The sequence below is a fragment of the Dermacentor albipictus genome, chromosome 10, assembly GCF_038994185.2.
Source record: "Dermacentor albipictus isolate Rhodes 1998 colony chromosome 10, USDA_Dalb.pri_finalv2, whole genome shotgun sequence".
NCBI classification, from domain to species: Eukaryota; Metazoa; Arthropoda; class Arachnida; order Ixodida; family Ixodidae; genus Dermacentor; species Dermacentor albipictus.
The window spans coordinates 49,116,115-49,137,550 of record NC_091830.1 but is presented as its reverse complement, the minus strand read 5'-3'; the positions used below and the strand labels follow the sequence as shown (position 1 = coordinate 49,137,550).

General features: G+C 48.0%; 2 protein-coding genes across 23 annotated transcripts in view; one reads left to right on the top strand and one right to left on the bottom strand.

Annotated features, from left to right (window-relative positions):
• LOC139050713 (uncharacterized) overlaps nt 1-21,436 on the bottom strand; it is a 175,506-nt gene that overhangs the window by 66,076 nt on the left and 87,994 nt on the right. The window contains exon 1 of one of the 3 annotated variants that reach the window (XM_070527354.1): nt 3,793-3,858. The exons of 1 other annotated variant lie outside the window; for it this stretch is intronic. Coding sequence is in view for 1 of the 2 variants with exons in the window: in XM_070527356.1 (XP_070383457.1) it covers nt 3,793-3,813 (21 nt within the window). In the remaining variant the exon portion in view is untranslated. Of the gene's footprint in view, nt 1-3,792; nt 3,859-21,436 lie in introns of those variants that run through there. One more of the 3 variants, XM_070527356.1, reaches the window with a different exon arrangement.
• LOC139050714 (uncharacterized) overlaps nt 9,360-21,436 on the top strand; it is a 94,714-nt gene continuing 82,637 nt past the window's right edge. For all 20 annotated transcript variants that reach the window (XM_070527368.1, XM_070527371.1, XM_070527369.1 and 17 more), the window contains exons 1-2: nt 9,360-9,559; nt 20,406-20,573. The gene's annotated coding sequence lies outside the window, so the exon portion shown is untranslated. The remainder of the gene's footprint in view (nt 9,560-20,405; nt 20,574-21,436) is intronic.

Sequence of the window (21,436 nt, the reverse complement as noted above, 5' to 3'; positions counted from 1 at the left end):
AAAGGTAGAACAAGAAAATATGAAATTACCCTTTATTCGTAATGTAAATTAAACCACTGACTTAGCAACCACTGAAAGATAGGAGGTTTAATTATTAACGCTTTCGCTACAGGTGGACACATTTTGATAACTGCGACAAGGGATACGTATTAGTTTAGCATGTACCGTTTCCATCTCAATGGGCAGCGAATCCTCAAAATGCTGACCCATATTTAGTCGCACAATAAACGTGTAGGAAACTTGAATGCCGTAATGCATTTTAACTCTGAAATGTCATGGCGTTCTCCTGGATAGCGGTACTTGGGAGAGGGTTAGTTTTCTGACACCCCTCCAAATTATCGCTGCGGTGATATATTTATCAGAACAACTTATATATACGGATGGAACTATATATATATATATATATATATATATATATATATATATATATATATATATATATATATGCTCATCAGTATATCAAGCAAGCACGTGCGAAAATAAGAGAGTACAACTCATTCAAAATGGCACCGTTTTCCTCGCACAACCAGTCCCGAAAATGATTCCCAGGTAAATAAATGCCTGATGAACAGTGAGCAAATTTGTGCAAAATATTTTTCACTGCCACAGGAAAACCAGCATATCCATCTACCGGCTGTTTGTGGTTACTGGGCAGCGAGGGCTCTGCTCTTTACGACGATACAAACAAGTCCGACGAATGAAGTGTTTCTTTCTTGCCACGTCGATCGCGAAGAACCACGTCAAACGAGGAATTGACCGGGAACTTGCCGCTGGCCTGTATCGACATTTCGAGCCTTATCGAGCTAGCGAAATGATTCAGCGAGAGGGTTTTGTTGTCGCCGCTGTCCTGCTATCGAGGGCATTCGTGGTATGCGGACGGTGGGTCGTCTTCGATGTGTCTGTGTTGCGAAACAATGGTCAGTCAGCCCCACGTTTTTAACGCGTGACAGGCGGGTGCCTATGCTGGAATCGCGTTTGCCACAAGAGGTGAAAGTCGCATTTTAATGCGATCAAACCTTCACTCCTCAAAGTCCTTCAAAGTCGGTGCTGGCGGGGTCTGTATCTCTGAAAAACTGAAGAAAAACTTTACACTACCGTAGCTAGCAAAATTTTATTTCGCACGCCAGAATAAATATATATATCTATATACACATATATGGCTAAAACCTCTTAGCTGATTTATGCCACTTTGCGCCATTGCTTATGATTGACCAGTGAACCTATGACAGTTTCTTGCCAAGGAATTTTTTCCTGTTGCTTTGAATGAAGCTCGTCGTCCTCAAAACAATAACATAAGCAATGCGAAACCTCAGAACGCTCCAAATGAGGAAAGTTACATGGGAGCAGCCAGCAGTGAATTTAGCTAATATTTTTGATGCCAGTGATTAGGTAAGTTGACCTAACTGTCAACGTATATGCCTATTCATGTACGGTGCTTACTCATCAATACAGCCGATGTATCTTCTAGTATTACTGGCATGCACCATTTTTTCTTCGCAGTGCCTAAAAGAAAAGCTTTCCAATAACTAAAGAAATCTCACACGTTTTCTTTAGCAATGGCGCCACCTAGGTACAACATTATGAAGCTGTTTGACGTCAGTTTCGACATTTGTCAGGAAGTGGCGCCACTAACTATCACAAAACAAAACGCAACGTGCCTTTATTTGGCTCAGTCCAGTCAGTCAAGGTTCATTCGCCAACTTTCCCTAAACCATCGAAGGAAGATATGAACCAATAGGGAACATTACGTCATGCAGCCGGCCTTATCACTTGAACTCCTCGTGAAGCCATTTTCTTCGCTTCGTCCCCTCGCAGTATCGGCCCAACACCTCACCTCTGAGATCTTGAGTATTGGCCCGGAATGTTTGGTTCTCGGTAGTTTTTAATCTATGCGTACTTGATCGGCTATCCAGCTAGGCCACTCTAACCTAGCTCTAACTCTGTCTGCAGAGCGGGGCCAATGAAACCTACCGCGTACTCCGACGTGACCAACGCGTGTTGGGCCAACACGCGATCGGCTTCAATCGTGTTGCGCAATATGCTCTCCCAATTTTTCTCTTCCTCCATGCCTTAAACTTTAGTAGAGTCTCGTACACTGGTATATAGAGTACACCCTACCTTCGACCCCACATGCTTTCAAACCATGCGTCCAACGTAAATGGACAAAACGGCGGCCCGTTCGGAAGTTCTGCAAGTTTGTTTCATCGCGTTTCGAGCGTGTACTGCGTGGTTTCCACTTGGTATTCGAGGTCTCCCGTCAGGCAGTGCTTCTGGGACTTGGGGAACTTCGGGAAACTGTCCTTCATGGACGCAAAGAAAAGGTCCGTTTTCGCCGACAGACCTTTTCGAGTCCATATCAAGATCACCTGAAAGCTCTGCCCGAAGAAAGGCAAGACGCGTTTCCTTTTTCATTTTTGCTATACTTTTATGAATGAGTCGTACTGGTTTTGCGTTTTACTAGGTAAGACATAGTCCATGCCGTTCGCACTGTAGGAGCGTTTTTCTTACATTCGCTGCCAAAAGGATACAGTCGTACTGTGAAGCGCATTTTCTCCAAATGCTTGCATATTCTTGACGTCTTCCTGTTCTACACGAAGAGTGTAAATTTAATCTGCAGAGTGTATCATCAGTTCACATGTCCTATCAATTTATCACACACACTCTTTCGCACGACCAGTGCCGCTTCATGTTCCATCGGACTCCCGCGTAGATTTGTACATTCAGTGGCATTTCAAATTTCTTTGTAATCAATGTGATTTATTTTTGTGTTCATATTCTCTGAAAAAAAAAAATGCTGAGGTAGGCTGGCATAGATTGTAGCCACATCCTAAGTCAACTTCTCAAGAGGCGCGAGAAAGTATTAAACGTTCAAGAAAAAATTAAATTTTTGATATGCAAGTTTTTTTCCGCGAATTCTAAAGGTACATCGAGCATGACGACGCATCGTGAGCTAACATCGAGCATTTCGTTGCTGTCCATCCCAAACATTGTGTAACGTTACCGTTGATTTGCGCTTCTCTAATCAATGACAGCATCAAGGAAAGGGGGTGATAGAGCAAAAAATATGCATATTGCACACCATCCACTACCAAATGCCGCCTGTAGAGGTCCACAGTGTGCCACGTCAACCAAACAGAGCAAACTGAAACAGTTTAGGCGCACCGGAAACGTCAACACGTAAACAGGAAATGTATTCAATTACAAGACCACGTAAAGAAATATTTTCTCATTTATGTCGGACTAAAAGTCGCGAGATGTTTCTGCCACACACATCAGTTGTACAAAACAGCGGGGATTAATTATCGAGCCCACATATCAGCCCTGCTCGTTCATACACACTTCGTGATTATTGCTTCCATCCTTACCCGCACGCATTTATGCACCGACAGCCCTAAATTTTCAATTCATTTTTGCCTTCCATACACACATGCACTTAAGTTTTTCGGTCAGCCTAAGCATAAAGCACGAAGCATATGCCGTCTCTATGCAGAAAAGGCGCATAGCGGATTACAAACGCACGCTTTGTAAACTGTTGTGTACCTTCCCTACAGGCGATGAAATAGCCCTTTCCAGTAAGAAGGGACTACTGTATATGCCGAGATCATGCCTTAGGAAAAAAGTCCTGCGTTTTTGAAAGGGCATATTGAATACTGCACATGTCGATAGCGTGAATTTGATGCACGCGGCTTTAGAACGCACAGCCAACCTGAAACCGTGCCCCTTTAATAAAGTTGACAAGCGAGATGTCCTAGTGCAATGTCCCTACGAAGCCACCGCAAATTGGGAACTTACCGCTGTAGTCGACGAGGACATCGCTGTTTGCCCGAGAAGCCGGCGAAAACCGTTTTCGGTTGGAGGGGCCCCGACTGCTCCCACGCCTATCGCTCACTGTCGGTCGCATCTGCACAAGCACGGTGCAGGTGCAGAAAACCGCGTTGGCTCCGAAAGTCCGTGTGAGATGACGAGACGTAAAGATGGGGAGGCGGGGGCGAGGGGGGGGGGGGGGGCAAGAAGTGGTTTTGGGGGTGTTGAGGAGGGGGGGCGGGAGGTGGTGAAGGCGTGTTCATCGGGAAATGCGGGCTGCCGTTGAAAGAGGCACGCCGCCCCCTAAAGAAGGATGACGCGCTCCACAAAAGTGTTGTTTGCCCCTTGACCTGCTCGACTGGTGGTGGGGGACGCCGTGCGAGCTCTCTCTTTCTCTCTCTCTGGCTATCTTGTGTATTTTTTTCCTGTTTTTTCTAAGCGGGAAATGCTGCTTTCTGTTTCTCAGAAGTGGACAACCAACGCTCAAAGGATAACAAAGGGAAACAGAAAGAAAGAGAGAGAGAGAGCGAGAGAGAGAGAGGCGAAAAGGAGAATTCGAAAAAGGGAGTGAAAAACACGAAAAGAAAAAAAAAGATGGGGGAGACAGAAGCCCATTGACTCTGACGGCGCCTGGCTCTGAGCAGGACTGACGGAAACCATTTATCAATGTATTCGAAGATCTGCCTGTTTGCGTATTTTATAATGACCTAGTTAATTTTCGACACTTCTAATTTCATTTTTCTCATGAGGGGCTCATAGAAGTGATAGCGGCGCCAAGGCAGGCAATGGCGAAGGCCGGAAAGAAACCGAAATAAAATTGATAATTGCAAAATGTAGCCTTGGAAAGCTCAGCGACGAAGTCGCCAACGGGGTTCGTAGAGGATATTTTTTTTCTTTATTGTTTGTTTCATGGATTCTCTCCGTGTAGGGGGCAGAGGTAAAGGCAAAATTCCTGACAGAGCCTCTGTGCCCCTACAGTACAAGGCAGCATGACATATCATTCACATACATATTTGCCGAACATATCTTTAACACACAGCACACAGCAATGAAAAATTCAATTATTCAGAACACATGTCTCCAAAACATTACTTTTGCTTCAACGGGATAGGTTTCGAAAAAGAAGAAGATACATATGCAATAAGTATTACATAACAATAAAATTAGCTTACATCAGAAGTCAAAAAGAAAAGAAAACCATAGAATCACTTGCTCGAAAATAAATTGAAGAATTAAGAAAGAAGAAAGTAAAGAAAGAAAGGGGTGTCAAATGTGACAATGTTAAAATATCACGCGCAACGAGCACGCGGTCACGCGTTACACATGGTTGGCCGCTGGTGAAGATCTTGCCAGTTTCGAGCACCCTCTCTGCACCGAATTTAAGTTTTCAAGTTGGTAAACCTTCGCAGATACATCGGGAAATTCGAGAGACTGCACTTTAAACCTGTTGTGCTATGTGCATCAGGTGTGTTTTGTAAGTGTTTCATTATCAACATACCGCGTGCCAACTTAACCCGAACTCATTACATCTTAATACGCTTAATACACATGCTTAATACTTGCTGAATACGCATGTCGATTCCACAGACCGCGTGTTTTTGTGAGGATTGTATAATTATAAAAATGGGGGGAATCGATACAAAATGAACATTTTTTGCTGCTCAAATTTCATAGCAAACGTCGGGCGTAGACGTTTGTGCAATAAACACCAATCCAAAAATATAAAGTTCTCACATTTTCCTTATCGAGCTTGTATTAATGACTTCAAGGACTTGTAATTAAAAAACCGAATTCAGCCAAGACTGAAAACATACTTTTTTTTTTACTAAATGCTCAGTACCAAGCACTATTTTTCAGAAATTAAAGGGTGCAAGTGCAGCGTGAGATTGACTTTCAGGTAATTGGTTACAGGCTTACTGGATATACACTTGGAACACAGTGTAGAGGTAGCGGGTCCTCAGTGAAACACTGCAGTAGGACCTATAGTGCACTACTGCAGCTAACCACTTTCCTTGTCGTATTTTCCCACTGCTTGGAAATATATCGCCTCGCACATAAATAAATTTGTCACATGATAAACGGCGGTACTTCACCGTATTTCATTATCTTGCGGCAAAAAGTTGCATCGAGCAGATAAGCAGGAGCTTCGACGTCTGGGAGAACACGGCCTTTTTCGCTTTGCACTGCCAAAATATGTGCTTGGTCTTTAGTCATGGGCTTTAGTCAGCGCCTAAGTGAAATTTTAGGCAGGGAAAGCTTGACGTCTACTGCCCATTCCGCTTGACTAGTGGGCCATGCGCCGGCTTTCTTCGAACGGAGAGGGGGGCGCACTTGCCAAGACTGCCTGAAAACAGCGAAAGGACGCTCATCATCTTAAACCACGGTGTACGAATATGTGTACCTCTTACACCGTGTCTTAAACATGTGCCCCTCGCAGGCTTGGCGGCCGCGTCTAGGCTGTGCCATCACTTGCTTCGCGTGCATAGTTTCTCCTGACTGTGAATATTGTAGCTTTTTTTTAGAACTTAGCAAGGTTCCTGCAAAGTGGACACTATCTGCAGAATATTGCCGTAGCCCTTCTTAAAATGAATAAATTATATAATGCAACTGTTAGTTGTAATAAGGATGTTCTCGAAGATGTACTTGATCGTGGTAGAGTAGATGATGCAAAGGAAATTGAGGTGGTTTTTATGTTCAATAATTCGCTCACTCGAAATGACTGCGCATGGTACACGTAAAGTGCAAGCAAGGGCAATTTAAATTACTGTACTGCTAATAACGTGGCACGAAATAATTATTGAAAAAAATGCTTGTCCCAAGTGCTCAGGCGTGAACAAGCAAGTGTGAATCATGATTGCAACTTCACAGCAACGTTTGAAAGCAGTGGTATTGCTTATGCAAGTCAAGCATTGTGAAAATGGTAACTGCATTAGAGGATGCAGTTTTCAACAAAAACAATTTGCGAAAGAACTTTCTTGAATTGTAAGGAGGTCTGAAGTTTCAGACTTTCCAATACTTGGTTGTCCTGAGCATCAGAAATACATCTTGGCAGCAGCAATGTTCAGCCGAGATTTATGTGTTTTTTTTTGTCAAAGGCCTCAACCAACAGAGGTAACAAAGGTGGTGGCTCAGCTCAGTAGCTACATTGTCCAGCAGCGCACTAGTTGTTGCTCATGTAATGTAGCGCAAGTGCAATTTTTTTGGCGGTTATGTGGCGTGTCATTTTTGTACTCCTTTCCGGCAAACCAGGAAATTTTATACGTGAGTATAGCAATAAAACGGTGCTTCTTGTACAGTTGTGCTTCTCGGTTTTGTTCAGAATCAGAATTTAATGGTTCATCAAGAAATTTGTGAACTTATTGTGGGCATGGAAAATTAATCCTATTAGGCGCCAGGTAAGTGCTCCTGTCAAAAGCTGGGTGAAATAAATATTATCAGCCTGTAGACGCTAAGCAAGGAGCCTACACTATCGCCTTTACGATCTTTCTCACTCGCGGCTTTCTCGACACACCCACGCTTTCGCAACCTCATGACGCCAAAGGGAACATTCGCGGAGATTACTGGGTATGCTTTCTAGGCATCGGAATCTCTCTGATAACTGTTCTCCCAGTAGCTTTTAGAACTTCGCAAATTTTTTGCAGATACATGCTCTTAGTCTTGTAAAGTTTTGACCCGATACGGGGAGCCGCACACTCATGGCAACTTTCTTAGAGCGAAGCACCGCCAGCGTCGGAGCCCCGAAATCAGGCCGTCGGTGTGAGAACACGCAGCCTGACGCCAGCGATGCAACAGAGCAACGCAGCTCTGCGAGGCCGATGACCAGCAGGACTGCGCAGGGCGCATAGCAGCCCCGTGGAACTTGCACACTCAAGCACGCGAGCGCCGCCTCGCGTCAGCCAACAGCTGTCATCCCATCTATATCTCGACCTACTGTATGTCGTGTTCTATATAGTCGGTGACAACCTAAGAATTGGAAGGCTGCATGCATGACCTCCAACTTAAACACAATTCACGTGGATGCACCAGCCAATTAGATTCGCTGATTTACCTGAAGTCGAGTGGTTTCATGCGTTTGAAACAGCGGCTTTTCTTGGTAGAGGTCCGTCTTTGTGTCACTGGTTTCGGGATGAAACCGGAAGGTCTAGGCAAAGTTTTGTGGTCGACCGCTGGTGTCACTGCGTGGCCGAAGCTTGGAACAACTGGCTTTGATTTTCGAATTAGTCTAGCGTTTACATTAGCACAGCAACGTCATTGAGCTGTGAGTGGATTCCACTGGCTACAGATTCTCTTAGGAGGTTAAGGGCAGATGTACTGCCTTGCGCTACATTTTTCATCGGAAATTCCCTTCGGAAACAATAAGTTCGGTTATTATAGCAGATTCCCTCCCTCTCTGTACTTTGCTTACAGCTTCATATAGTTCGCCAATTCTAAAGACGTTTCCAACATTAGTTACTCCAGTTGAATTTTCTAAAACTGTTATGTGTACCAGGTCACTGTGGATTACATTTAAATTAAATGGCAGACTCATTAGCGCGCGCGCTTCCTTGAGTGGGCCTCTAATGCCGGTTCTTCCAGTAGTGGCGCACATGATAGCAATTAGAGATCGAAAATATTCAGTTAATAGAGATGTCATTGAATCAAATAACTTGGACAGCATTTCAGCACCTACAATTTCCGTGAAAATCCAGTGCTGTTCACCAAGACAATCAGAAATATGATCACGAGATTAGGCTGCCGTGTTCTCCATTAAAGTTATATTTACACAGGACTCGTCTGACGCTATCACCTCTGTGTCATACTGCCAAGAAACAGACTCCCTAGATCACGATTTCTTTGTTATGTCGCCGATACAAATCCTTAAGAAAAACACTTCTAGAAATTCCGCTGGCTAAATTAGGGTTAACCTTGTCATTAAAAATAATACTATTTTTTCGGAGCGTCAGCTACAGGTGTCAGCCACATGGACGTATTTGAGGCCGTTTGTGGTTACGTAGAATCAACTAAACGAATAACTTTTTGAATGTCGTTTCATTATTTGGTTGTTTTTGTATGTACGTGTATTTCTTTTTTAATCGAACATGTAACACTTCAAACGATCAAGGAAATGTTTCAGCACACAATTCTTGGCCGATCTCCCGATATGGTTATGAGCCATAATATGAGGTCATAATCATCGTCATCATCAACACCACCACCACCACCACCACCACCACCACCACCACCATCATCATCATCATCATCATCATCATCATCATCATCATCATCGGTTCCACTAGCGGAGACTGCCTGTCTGGGATCGGCATTGAAAATGCGTGAGGAACGCGCTTGGAACGCCGTTCACCGGACGGGCTTTAGGGGAAAGATGACGACGACGACAGGAGGAACGCTTTCGCTCGTGCTTCACGAGCCAATCAGGACAAGGAGAAGTAATAAAAAAAAACAAAGCAAAAGAACGGCCAATCGGCGGCTCCCACGGCGGCAGCTCCCTCGAGACAGCGCGCGCAAGAATCTACTTGGAACGATGCGAACGCGAGACCGCCCCAGTTCCAGCTGGCCAGGCATCGAGGGAGGAGCGTCTTTGCGAGGCTCGTCGTGCACCCCACGACCGTGGTCGAGGCGTCGGCAGGGACGCTGGTTCGAGCCTCGGCACTGCTACCGGCTGGGGCGGGCGGCATCTCCTTGGGCTACCTGGTGGTTGACGAACTTCCGAACCAACGCGTCTCGCCGCGTCGACGGCTGGAGCCCGGGGCAACGGGTGAGTCGCCTTGCGTTCCATGTCCTCTATATTGATGGGCACTTCGACATTACACCTCCCCAGCGTCGCTGACGCAAACTGTTTGCGTCAAAGAAACGCTACATAGCAGGGCGCCCTTCGTTTCGTCGCTTGGTCCGAGCACGAAGCGTTAAGCCTTTCCTAGATGAAACCTCAGACCTTTCGAACGCTAGTGCTCTCGCGTTCTTGTGCGGCCACGAAATATTGCGTTGAGATCGCTTCGAAGTGAAATGTGGAACCGGAAGTACAGCACCCGCTTAATTGTTTCGTACCGCTAGCCTAGGCCTAGGCAGAAAAGTAGAACTAGGCTTAGGTCTAGGCTTAGGCCTAGGCCTAGTTCTACTTTCCTGCCTAGGCTTAGGCCTAGGCCTAGTCGCAATCATGGCATAGTGGCCAAAGCGTAAACAGAAGAATGGCTTATACCTAACTTGTTTTAACTTGTTTGCGGATTCTGCGAAATATTTTAGGCATGTATGTGTTAAGTGACATATATAGCGACGACACTTTGTCATAGCCGCGTCGGTCAAGACCGCGCTCGCGTTAGCCCTAAGTGATTCCCCGAATATTTAATTTTCTGGATGTTTATCTTCCTAGAAATCATGACAAAGTATTAGTGGCGCCATCATATACTAAGGAATGTCTTTTCATTTCTAAATTGTTTTAAGCTGTTCGGGAACTCTGTCAATCATTTTATGCGTGTCTGCGTAAACTCTTCGACCAACCACGTTTTGGCATAGCCATCGTCTGCCTAAATGCCATAAGCCTTAAAGGGGTCGCGGGCTCTGCCAAATATATTTCTTGATGCATGTGCGTCTAGAATGCCTTTAAGCTAGTCCTCAATTGTTCTCGGACTTTGCCAAATATTCCCATTCCTTATTCATGTACGTCAGCGATAGCCATTTTATCGGCTTCGTTTTATGTCGGCCCATCAACATAGAGCTAGTTGGAGTTAAGCCCGGCCCACATGGTGCGATCTTACACTTGAGTTCCTCGCAGCTGCGATTTCCGTAAATGCGTACTTCGCAATCCCGTTTCACGTGCACCGAACACGGTAGCTACGGTTTTTGCATTTTGCGGGCGCTTAGCGGAGGACTGAATTATTTCTGGCGGCAGTTCGCTTCGGTATAAGAACACAGTGAGGCAACTTAAAAACTGTTTTCATTGTGTTTGACTGTGATGCTTCATGAAAGCAAAAATTAAGTAGGAAGATCACAGTGACGTTTTTACGATGTATGTTGTGATTTGGTTCCCGTTTTTGCCGCATGTGCGTTTTCGCAGACAAGTTCAGCGCTCCGACCACGGAAAAATCGCAAGCGCGAAGGCTTCGAACTGCGAAAGCGCAGTCAAATTAACACCGTGTAAAACGGCCTTTATTTAGCTTTCAACTTCTTCGCGGACTCTGGATACCCATTCATTTTTTGCGCATGTCTGCGTTACGTTATATCCGCTACGTTTCCTGATAGCAGCGTCGGACTAGATCGCGTTCGAGTTAGTCATAACTACGGCGTAAGGTACCCTTTCAGGTAGGGAGACTGCTCGGATTGCTTGCAAGACGCAATCGACCAGATAAAACAGCAATAGTGCGCGTCCATCTGACCGGTGACGGCAGCGGATACCTTTCGGTGGGACGACGCAACTTCAGTACTTCAGTTCGGACACAGGAAAGAGAGAGAGAGAGGGAATAAACTTTATTATAAAGTGAAATGATTTATGTGACTGGGGCCTTCTGTCGAGTGCCCCAATGGCTGTCGCTACCACTCGTGCTCGTCGTATCAGGGCCAGCCAGACCTGAGGCTCGGAGCGACGGAGGATCGCCTCACACTGCGCATATGTTGGTTGAGGGAACTGTAGAACAGGGATATCCTTTGGCAGTTTTTGACACTCAATCGCGACGTGGAACGTCGTTGGTGGTGCACCGCTGCCTGGGCAGGTGTTGGGATATAAGGTTGGGGAGAACTTGTTGAGAAGGAGGTTCGGAAATGAGTTTGGTTGAAGCCATCTCAGGGATACGGCTTCATTACGGGAGAAGGATTTGGGAGGAGGGTGATATCGCAAGCGGCCTGTTCTGTAAAGTCTAGAGTGTCACGGTATGTGTTGGGCAAATTCTGGGAGGTTTGTTGTGGCTTGCTCGCCTGACTGCCAGGTGACCGGCAGGTTAGCTCTCGGGCAGCCGCATGAGCGCGGTCATTTCCCGACAGCGAGGCATGAGCAGGTGTCCAAATCAGCTAGGTGCGTGGTATTGAGGGATCTGGAATGGCGGCGAGCTTACGTGTGCTGGTGAGAGCGCGATTGGCTTCCTGAGATATATGACCCCTGAGTTGGCTCGACATGCGTCTTGGGAGTCTGTAACGATGTGATTGTGTTTTGGTGATCTTTTCATGTGACTGACGATGTGGTTGATGGCGAGTACTATGGTCAACGTCTCTCCTATGAGCATAGCCTCTGTCTGGAGGCTACACGAAGTGACAATATTAGATCGTCCACCGTCACCGATACTTGTCTTTGTTTCTGATCGCAAGAGCATAGTGGGCAGCGTCAGTATAATAGACGGTGCCCGCCGGCTGGGCGTTGAGTAGTTTCCGAAGGTATGTAACTCCTGCATTCCGGCGACCATTACGATGCTCTGGATGCATATTGCGTGGTATGGGCGCTATAGTGAGTAAGGTTTGGATGTTTGAGGGGGCTGGGACATGCTCTCGCGTAGAGGGTGAATGCTGTGGGTAGCCCAGCCGTGAGAGCAAATGCCTGTCTGTGGGGGTCAGTCTCAGTCGCTGGAGTTGCGCCCCTCTGTGTGCTTCGATGTGTTCATCGATGGTATTGTGTACCCCGAGAGCAAGTAGTCGTTCCGTGAAAGCATATACAGGAATTCCGGGGGCTTGTTTAACGACTATTCTAATAATTTTGTTTATACGGTTGGTCTGGGAGAGCGTCAGGTTGTCGTATGGGAGGTGATAGGTTAGCCGGCGTATACTTCATGCCTTGACCCACCGCAGCATATCGGCTTCTTTGGGTCCTGAGTGGCGGTTACTAACACGCCTCCTCATACCAATGATTTGCTTGCACTGTCGTCCAAGGTGATCTAGCGTGAAGTGAGCTTTGGCATTGGATTGTAAGTGATAACCAAGGATTCGGACCTTGTGCAGTGGGAATTGGTAGGCCTTGTATTTTCACTTCAATCCCTGGAATTGGCGTTTCATAGCTGCTTCAGGGACGGATTAGTAATAGCCCTGATTTATGTGGCGCACATTCGAGGTCTACAGTCGCGAGATAAGCCGGCACTTTGCCACCGCCGTCTGTAGGCTGTCCTGAATGTCTCAATCCGAGCCGGTGCTCATCCAGAGAGTCAAATCGTCAGCATATATTGCGTGGTATAGCCCCTCAACCTTTTCAGTAACTGAGGTAGACTCGCCTTAGCTATGTTGAATAGCGTCAGCGAGAGGACTGCCACCGCCACCCTGAGGTGTCCCCGGTGCGGTAACTTTGTCTGATGACCGATATGGACGGGCCCATCCCCACTGTGGCTACATGGTCCTTGAGAAGGCTCGCACATAATTGTACATACGGGAGCCACAGTGGGAGTGGGCCAGGTTCTCAAGGATGAGGCCATAGGAAACATTATTGAAAGCTCCCTTGACATCAACTGCCAAAAGAGCTCTCGTCTGCGCCCTGATGGGGGGGGGAGGGGGGGGGTCAACGAGATCCTTTTTTTATCTGAAGAACAACATCGTGAGGGGACAACTGGGGGTGAAATCCAAACCCTGTGTGGGAGAAATTTCGCATCTCCAAGAAAGGTTGAAGCCGTTTTAGGATTACAAACTCAAGCAGCTTTCCAATGCACGATGTAAGGGAAATTGGCCGTAAATTTTGGGTCAACAGGGGTTTTGTGGGCTTGAGCATGAAAGTGATCTCTGCACGTCGCCATTCTTTAGCGAGAGTGCCGGCGTGCCAGTGCTGATTGTACTTAGCACAGAGCGTTTGCAGGTCCTCATCCGGGAGATTTCGCAGTAGACTATACCGTATCACTCCCTCTCCGGGTGCTGTGTCCCTATAAATTTCTGCGAGTGCGGCTTTGATTTCGTGGACAGGTATGCCAGGGCCTAGCGGGTCAATTTCTTCGCTATACGGATAGTCCGGATGACTTGGCTTAGAGCCACGGGAACGATACCTTTGTTCAAGGTCCCTCAGGAGCTGGTCTCTGTCTCCTCTGTAGTGGTGGAGGAATATTTGAAGCAGCCGATTTTTATGCATTTCATGTTTCTCAGATCTATTAGCGACCGAAGGATTGCCCAGGTTCTCGTGGTGCCCAGCGTACCATTTAGCTTACCACAAAAGGTTTCGCAGTTAGCACTAGTTAGCTGGTCTGCGTATTCCTGGGCTGCTCTCGTAATTTGGTATATCCTGTAGCACAATTTCCGATTGAACTTTTGCCGCTTCCATCGCTTCGTGAGACGTCGGTGGGCGTCCCACAGATGCAGGTCAACCTCGGGGTTCTCTGTAGTCGTGGTTATGCGGCTAGTCGTTTTGTTTAGATCGTTGCGTAAATCACTGAGGCAATTGGCATAATTTATGGCGCTTTCATCTCCTGTGGCTCGATGCTTGAGGATTTCGCGAAGTTTGGCCCAATTTGTAATGCAAGTTTTCTTTTCAGGGCGTTTGTAATTTGAGCGATTGATGCGGATGAGAATGTGGTGATCGCTACTCAGTGTCTCGCCAGTGTTCAGCCACTCACCCTGGACCTCACTCGTGAAAGTGAGATCCGGGCAAGTGTCTCTCTCAACACTATTTCCCTGGCGACTAGGCTGGGTATGATCTGTTTGTTATGAGGGTGAATCGGTGATTATATGACAGGTGCCAAAGTCGGGTGCCCTTCGGTGTGTTACTGCGATAGCCCCAGGCCACGTGTGTGGCATTGAAGTTACCGCACACTACGGACACCGGGCCCAACCTGATGAGTTCCGAGAGTAGGTACTGAAAATTGTCCCACCGAGCACGAGGTGCACTGTACACATTTCAGATCTACAGGCTATATTGTCGCGTGTCCACGGGGACAATATCAATGATTTGATGAGGTATGTCTGGCGTGAGTGTGTAGTATGGTTATAGGTAAGTTTCCTGGACACGAACGCGCACACTTTCGCCGCGTCCGAGCCCCTAATTATCTCGTAGCCACTGATAGAAACAAAAGTGTGGCGCCCGGCTCTTGGAGGAGTATGATGTCCGGCGGTTCCGATGCTAGGGCAACGTACTGTTGCAGCGAGCCCCGTTTAGATCAGTACTCCCTGCATTTCCATTGCCACAGCGTATGTACCGCGTTTCTATTTGGCACTTGCATTGCAGGAGCCATCATTCTGTAGCTGGGCTGGGCGAACATACGGGTGAGCGCGCTCGCTTGTCGCTAGTGACGGCACTGAGGTTGGTGTAGCGCGTGTGACTAGTGAGGACAATGAGGAGGAGGATTTAGAGGGAAGGAGTTGTGCTTAACCTCTCACGCTCTGCTTGAGTTGGCTGCTAATTTCATGTAGCATTGGTGGTTTGGAAGTCTACAAAGGCGGCTCGGATGATTTCCTTGACCTGCGTGAGAATGCTTTCTCGCATCTCCTGTATAGCTCGGTGCAATTCTCGTCGATGTTCATGCTGGAGGTCATGGCGCAATGCAGTGGTGGACTGGGGAAGTATCATGGTGCGAGGCGCCTGTGATTGGGATTGGGTTTGAGGTAGAGAATGAGGTTCGGATGAGTGTGAGCGAGATTTACGCAGTGAAGGTGGTGGGCCTTCCGCCCAACTTACCCTTTCAGGTCCGGCTGGCCTTTCGGGCGCCGCTAATGGTAGCTGTTGCGGTAGTGGTGGCAGCTTCCTCTTGGCCGGTGGTGGTGACGAGGGTGGTGATGAGGAAGATGATGATGATGATGGCACCCGCTCGCGGTTCTTGGGATCGGTTGTCGGGAGATCCCCTTTGCACGTCAAGCACCGGGGCTGGCAATGGTGAGGTTCGGTAGTGGATGGGTTTTCAGTCCCTCTTGTGGTGCAGTGCTTGATGTTTGGCGTGCGGCAGACGTCCGCACAGTGACCCACTGTAAGGTATATGCTGCCCATCTCGGCCCTCGAGGTGTGTATGTAGCAATGGTACTACGCCCCTCACGTAACGCGTTACCTTGAGGCCAGCAAATGTAATGATGGCCGTGGTTGTGCGCCCCATCAAGCGAGCATGTAGGATTTCCACCCCAAGTGCCAACAGATGGTCTAAAAGTTCGGTTAATGTAGTCCCTGTGTCGTGACCCATGATGATTCCTTTGCAGGAATTATCGGGGGAGGCGATGTATGTTGAGATGGCGCAGCGATGCGGGCCAAGTTTAAGCGATGTCATCTTGTTAAGGCTGGTCGCGATTCTTTCGCTTGGAGTGCTAATGAGGGCGATGTTTTGAGCACGTTGAACACGTAGGTGAAGTTCGTCGACCTCTTGTTCCTTGAGGCTCGCCTCATTGTCGACGGCGCGAGTCAGAGTGGCAAGGCCACTCACCGAACGTGAGACCATTTCTCGGGCGCAGGATGACTTTAAAGTCATCAATGGGCAGAGGTGGGGGCCTCTAGGTTCGCCGTGGTACAGTTTCGTTCGAAAGCTGCGTCTCTTGGCGGCAGGCTGCTGGGTCAGACTTAGCGTCGGTGCGGCGTCCCCGCCGGCCGCGAGCGGTGAGCCATGATTCATCCGCCGGGTCTTCTGGATATCCTTCTGTCTTTCTATCTCTTCTGATCGTCTTTGGTAGCTTCCATCTCCATGATCGGGGTCAGTGTTCGCCGTGTTGGACAAGGTCGGCAGTCCCTGGCCGCCGATCCTGACCACGCTGAGATTTAGCTCGAGCACAGCCTGCATGGTGACTAAGAGACGCCGCGAGCGTCCCTCATGGAGGAAAGAAAGCTTGTGCCGACAAAGGAACGCGCTCATTACGCGTGGCATCGCATCGCCATATTTTTCGTCGAGTTAACTCCCTTTCGCGTCACGCTCTCCCCTCACCACCGTGACCTATTAAAGCGAAAGCTTTACTGGCCGCGAAATTGCGATTTCGCCGTGGCAGTGCTCCGAGGAGGCACATGACGTCACAATGCGTGCCTCACCGCGAATCTTAAAGCGAAAGTTTTACTGGCCGTGAACTTTCCAGTTGGCCGCGGCGGTGCTCCGAGGAGGCGCATGACGTAACAACGCGCGCCTCGCCATGGATATTAAAGCGAAGGCTGTGGCCGCGAACTTGCGATTTCGCCGTGGCGGTGCTCCGAGGAGGCACATTACGTCACAATGCGCGCCTGGCCGCTGATATTTCTCTCTCTCTCGCTCCCTAGTCACTACTGCGCATGCGTCACTAGTAGCACCGAGCCACAGGTGTTCCGCCGATGCGCAGCGCCGCGACTTTCCTCCGCCGCCGTTTGGTATGACGTCAGACCGCGTTTCTTGTCGTTGCGCTCGCCTCCGCTCGCTTCGCCAGCTGCGTCGCATGTCTGATAACATATTGGAGGATCGCAAAGAACTCGTGTGCGCCGCAACTACAGTTGAGGTGGCAGTATGGACGGCGACAATTCTGATAAGCAGGAGGAGGCCTGGAATCAACATTGGAATGAGATGAAGAGGAAACGAATCGTCCAGGAAATAGACGAACAGCGCGCCGAATGACTGGCTGAACGCCGCAACATAGCTAGACAACCAGGCTAACGTGGACTTGCAATCAAGATTAACCAAGGCTAACTATGCTATGCCTTAGCTTTCGCTACGTACATCCTGGCACAGCCAAGCTAAGCCACTGCCAATTTTTGTCGCACGTCACTCAATCATTTCGGATTTCGCGCGAAGCACCGGTTACCACTCTTCCAGCCATAGGGGTTGGTATACGGCCGGAGTCGTCCACCAAAACACCGCGGTGAACGGCCTTACGTTCAAAGCACAAAACATAACATGAGCAAGAGGTGGCCATTGCGCTCGCCGCCACAGATCAGGACTCGCGGGTCATTAGCGACTCGTGAGGGGCCTGCAGAAACATTGAAAGGGGCTTTATGCCCTATTTTGTGTACCGCATACTTCAAGGCACCAATTATCTCGGGGTCCCCGCGTCCCCTACGATAATCTCGAGGGCGACGAAGTGGTCGACGCCGCTGCCCGCGTGCTCACTCTCCGGGCATCGCCCTCGATGCGGCCCCCTCGATCCCCCTCGATGCCTCCCCTCGATGCCCTCCCCTCGCCTCCCCTCGATGCGGACTCCGACCCCAAATGGCATTTACCTTCAAGGAAATCATCCAACACTATTAATATGGCCATGAAATCTTTCCTAAGATAAGCCCTGTAAGGGTGTCACGAAGGCGGAGGAGCGTTTAGGCCTTCGCCTCTATACTAAAACAGTTGTGCCCGGCCGTCCTAAAACATTTCGGCCCTGCGTGCACAGGGAAGTGCACGCCCGCACTGTTCACAGTGCCCGCACTGTGAGGAAAAATCTTCGGACATTTTCCACATGGTGTGGGCATGTCAGTCAACCCCGCACCTTCCCTCTATACCCAACATTACCTGGGAGGACTGTGAGGCGGCCCTGCACGGCTGCTTCGGCCTGGCGAGCCAGAAGGCCCTGGTCGGCCCTGCCCGAGCCGCGGCTACAGCCAATGGGCACCTGTAATGAGGAGCTCACCTAGTCTTTATAAGGAACGGCCCCTTAAGGACTGCTCCACCCTCTCCCTGTAATACTTTCACCAATAAAGTTGTTGAGTCAGTCAGTCATACCCGTGGGAAATAATATTATTAAAACCTCGTCTTTCTTGAAGTTGAGTCATACCGCCAAAACGTATCCGCTGCCGACACTTGGCCAATAGAAGCTCGCCGTTACTACACTTCATCTGGTCGACCGCGTCTTGCGAGTGTCCTTGCCTAAAAAGAGTTTGTATCTTACGCCGTGGACGTAATTTAATTGTTCACAGACTCTCTGGAATATGCCTCTGTTTTTACTGCGATGGCAATTCTGCGGAAACTCGAGGCATGTTCGCACTGTCACTGTTGGCGGTGCCGTTGGCATCGTCGTCGTCGTGCTGCCCCGCTATCGAAGACGCATGCGCCGCTCCCGCGCCGAGTGCTTGGGGATCTTCAGAGACGCCGAGTGCGTTTGTTTGCAAAAACGAAGCAAAGGCAGCGTTCATGCCTGTTCAGTCGGCTCTGGGATGGAGCCAGGCCAGCATCCTGACTTTTTGCTATGGGCATTGCTGCTATGCGCGCATGCGCTTCTGCGGTGCACACGCATTGATCTGAATGGACACTTTAACTCAACGGATGCGTAAGACAGTTTTAGAATTGCGTTTGTCGCCTTAAGCTCAGAAAACTCCTTCAATTTTATAGGCAATTTATAGGCACAACGCCAACAGAAACTAAATTGCGCCTTTTACGAGCAAGAAATATCGGCGAGAGGGACATAATTAAGAAAATGCTTTGAATGCGTAAGCATTCTTTGGCGAGTACCCCGTAAAGTGCAGTGCACTGTATCTGCAAAAAATGCATAATTTGCGAAGTGAAGACATTTAATCGTTACAATACTGTAAATATAGATCATTTGTAGCATTATGAGCGATAAGGAACGATTAAAAAAATTGATCATAGATGAAACCGTTCTAGTCAGGCTGCCTTGAAAGCTTACTTTTCCTCATCAGGGTTCTGTGTAACTGTTCTGTGTGTAGAGAAGCCTGCTATAGGGCTGCTGAGCATAAAATAGAAATAACTGATAGGTACATGTGATAATAGTATAATAACAATAAAATATTGGTGGCATTGAAAAAATTAACTGGTGACACCGCTGTAGCCACGCCAAGGTCGTAACAAAAAAGGGAAAAGAGAACTAAAAAAAGAGTCCCTGTTTAAATCAGTGACGGCGCTCGGGCTTAGTTAATACGATGACTTTAAAGGGGCCATACAGCTTCCTGCCAATCCATCTCCACAGCGTTCAGTACATGCCACTTCTCGAGTCGCTCGACAGTGTGCAGAAGCGTCTCACCGGAAAACGTCTCCGCATTGAGATTTCCGGTGAGCTTGCAGTCTGTGAGAACATCGATTCACACCGCAGTTGTGATAAAAACTGTGGATGACTTGGCGGATGTGAACGGACATGTGCTGCTCCAAATGTTAGATTTCTCCTGCATCATTAGCAGACTGACACGGATGCATAAGTGCTACAGTGGAGAGACGCTACAGAGGAGAGACGCGCGCATATTACAAGGGTTCACCCCTCGTCCTATATCAGGAGTTTACTAATGCACGCATAACTTGCAAAATCTCTTCAACGCTGAGGCCATGCCATCACGTGGCGCAAACCGACTGCAGATGTTCGTTAACTCAATATAACCCTATCGATAAAATTATCCAGTTGGCCGGAATAAAGCCGAAGCGCACCGCTAATTCATTTAGCAGTATTTTCTTGTTTTATTGCTATACCGAACTTTTAAAATGCTTAAAACGGAACGAAAAAGAGTGCAGAAGATAAAAACAAGAACGCAGAACAAAATGAACAACAGAAAAAGAAAAAATGACGTTTCACATCGTGAACGCCGGTTGCGAGCGAGCGCATGGTTTCAAGTCTTTTCTTGCGCATTGCACGTAGAATGTTTTAAAAATGCGTTGTGTGTAAGTGAAGCGATTTTGCAAAGCTTATTTTTATTTCCTATGTTATGTGTCCGTTCCCTTATATTTATGAACTGTAAAGTGTCATTAGCAAAGATGGTAGGGCACTCTGAGACGGACCCTGTCAGTTCAAGCAATTTGGAAATTTAATATTTACACTATTCACTTTCCATTTTTCTCCTTCTCCCTCTTCTGCAGTTTCCTGGGCACGCCAAGTTCGTGCCTTCTGCCGGACTTGTTCAGCTCGTGGCCGGCGCTTGGCGACAACTTCAGGGTTGGTCGACTCACGCTCGTCCTTACGTCGCTTGCGTTGCTGCCCCGTCCTTCTCGCTCGGCGCTCGGCCTCTCGATCCCGAAACGAACCCGGTACGCCCATAGCCCAATTACTGAGTATTTTGGCTTCGTGATGTGAAATATTATATATGGCTTTATATTTGTTACAAATGATTGAGAGCCTTGACAGAGAAAGTGTAGGACTGGGGTTGAAGATTAATATGCAGAAGACAAAGAGAAATCTCAATAGACTGGCAAGGGAACGAGAGTTAAAGCTCACCAGTCAGCCTCTAGAGTGTGGGGAGTACGTTTACCCAGGTCAATTACTCGCAGGGAACGCTGATCATAAGAAGGAAATTTACAGAATAAAAATGAAATGGGGTGTGTACGGCAGACATTGCCAGATCTTAAATGGAAGCTTACTACCGTCATTGAAAAGAAAGATGTACAATCAATGCATTATACCGGTGCTAACATATGGGGCTGTAACTTGGAGGTTAACAAAGAAGCTCGAGAACAAATTAAGGACCGCGCAAAGATCGACGGGACGAAGAACGTTAAACGTAACGCTAAGAGACCGGACGAGAGTTGTTTGTATCGGAGAGCAAACGGGGACAGCCGCTATTCTAATTGACATGAAGAGAAAAAAGGGAGCTGGGAAGGCCATGTAGTGCGTAGTGTAGATAACTGGTAAACCACTGGATTTAGAGTGGGGACCAAGAGAAGGGAAGCGCAGTTGACGACGGCAGAAAACTAGTTGGGGTGGTGAAATTAGGGAATTCTCCGGCACAAGTTGGAATCGGTTGGCGGAGGATGGGGGTAATTGGAGAACCTGAATTGGAAGTGCGGGCTATGAACCGATCAGCCCCAAGTGTGGTTTAGGCAGTTGAGCTCAGTCTGGTTAATGTGCCTGTGAAGCACTTCGCTCTCTAGCATACACCGACACACACATGGAG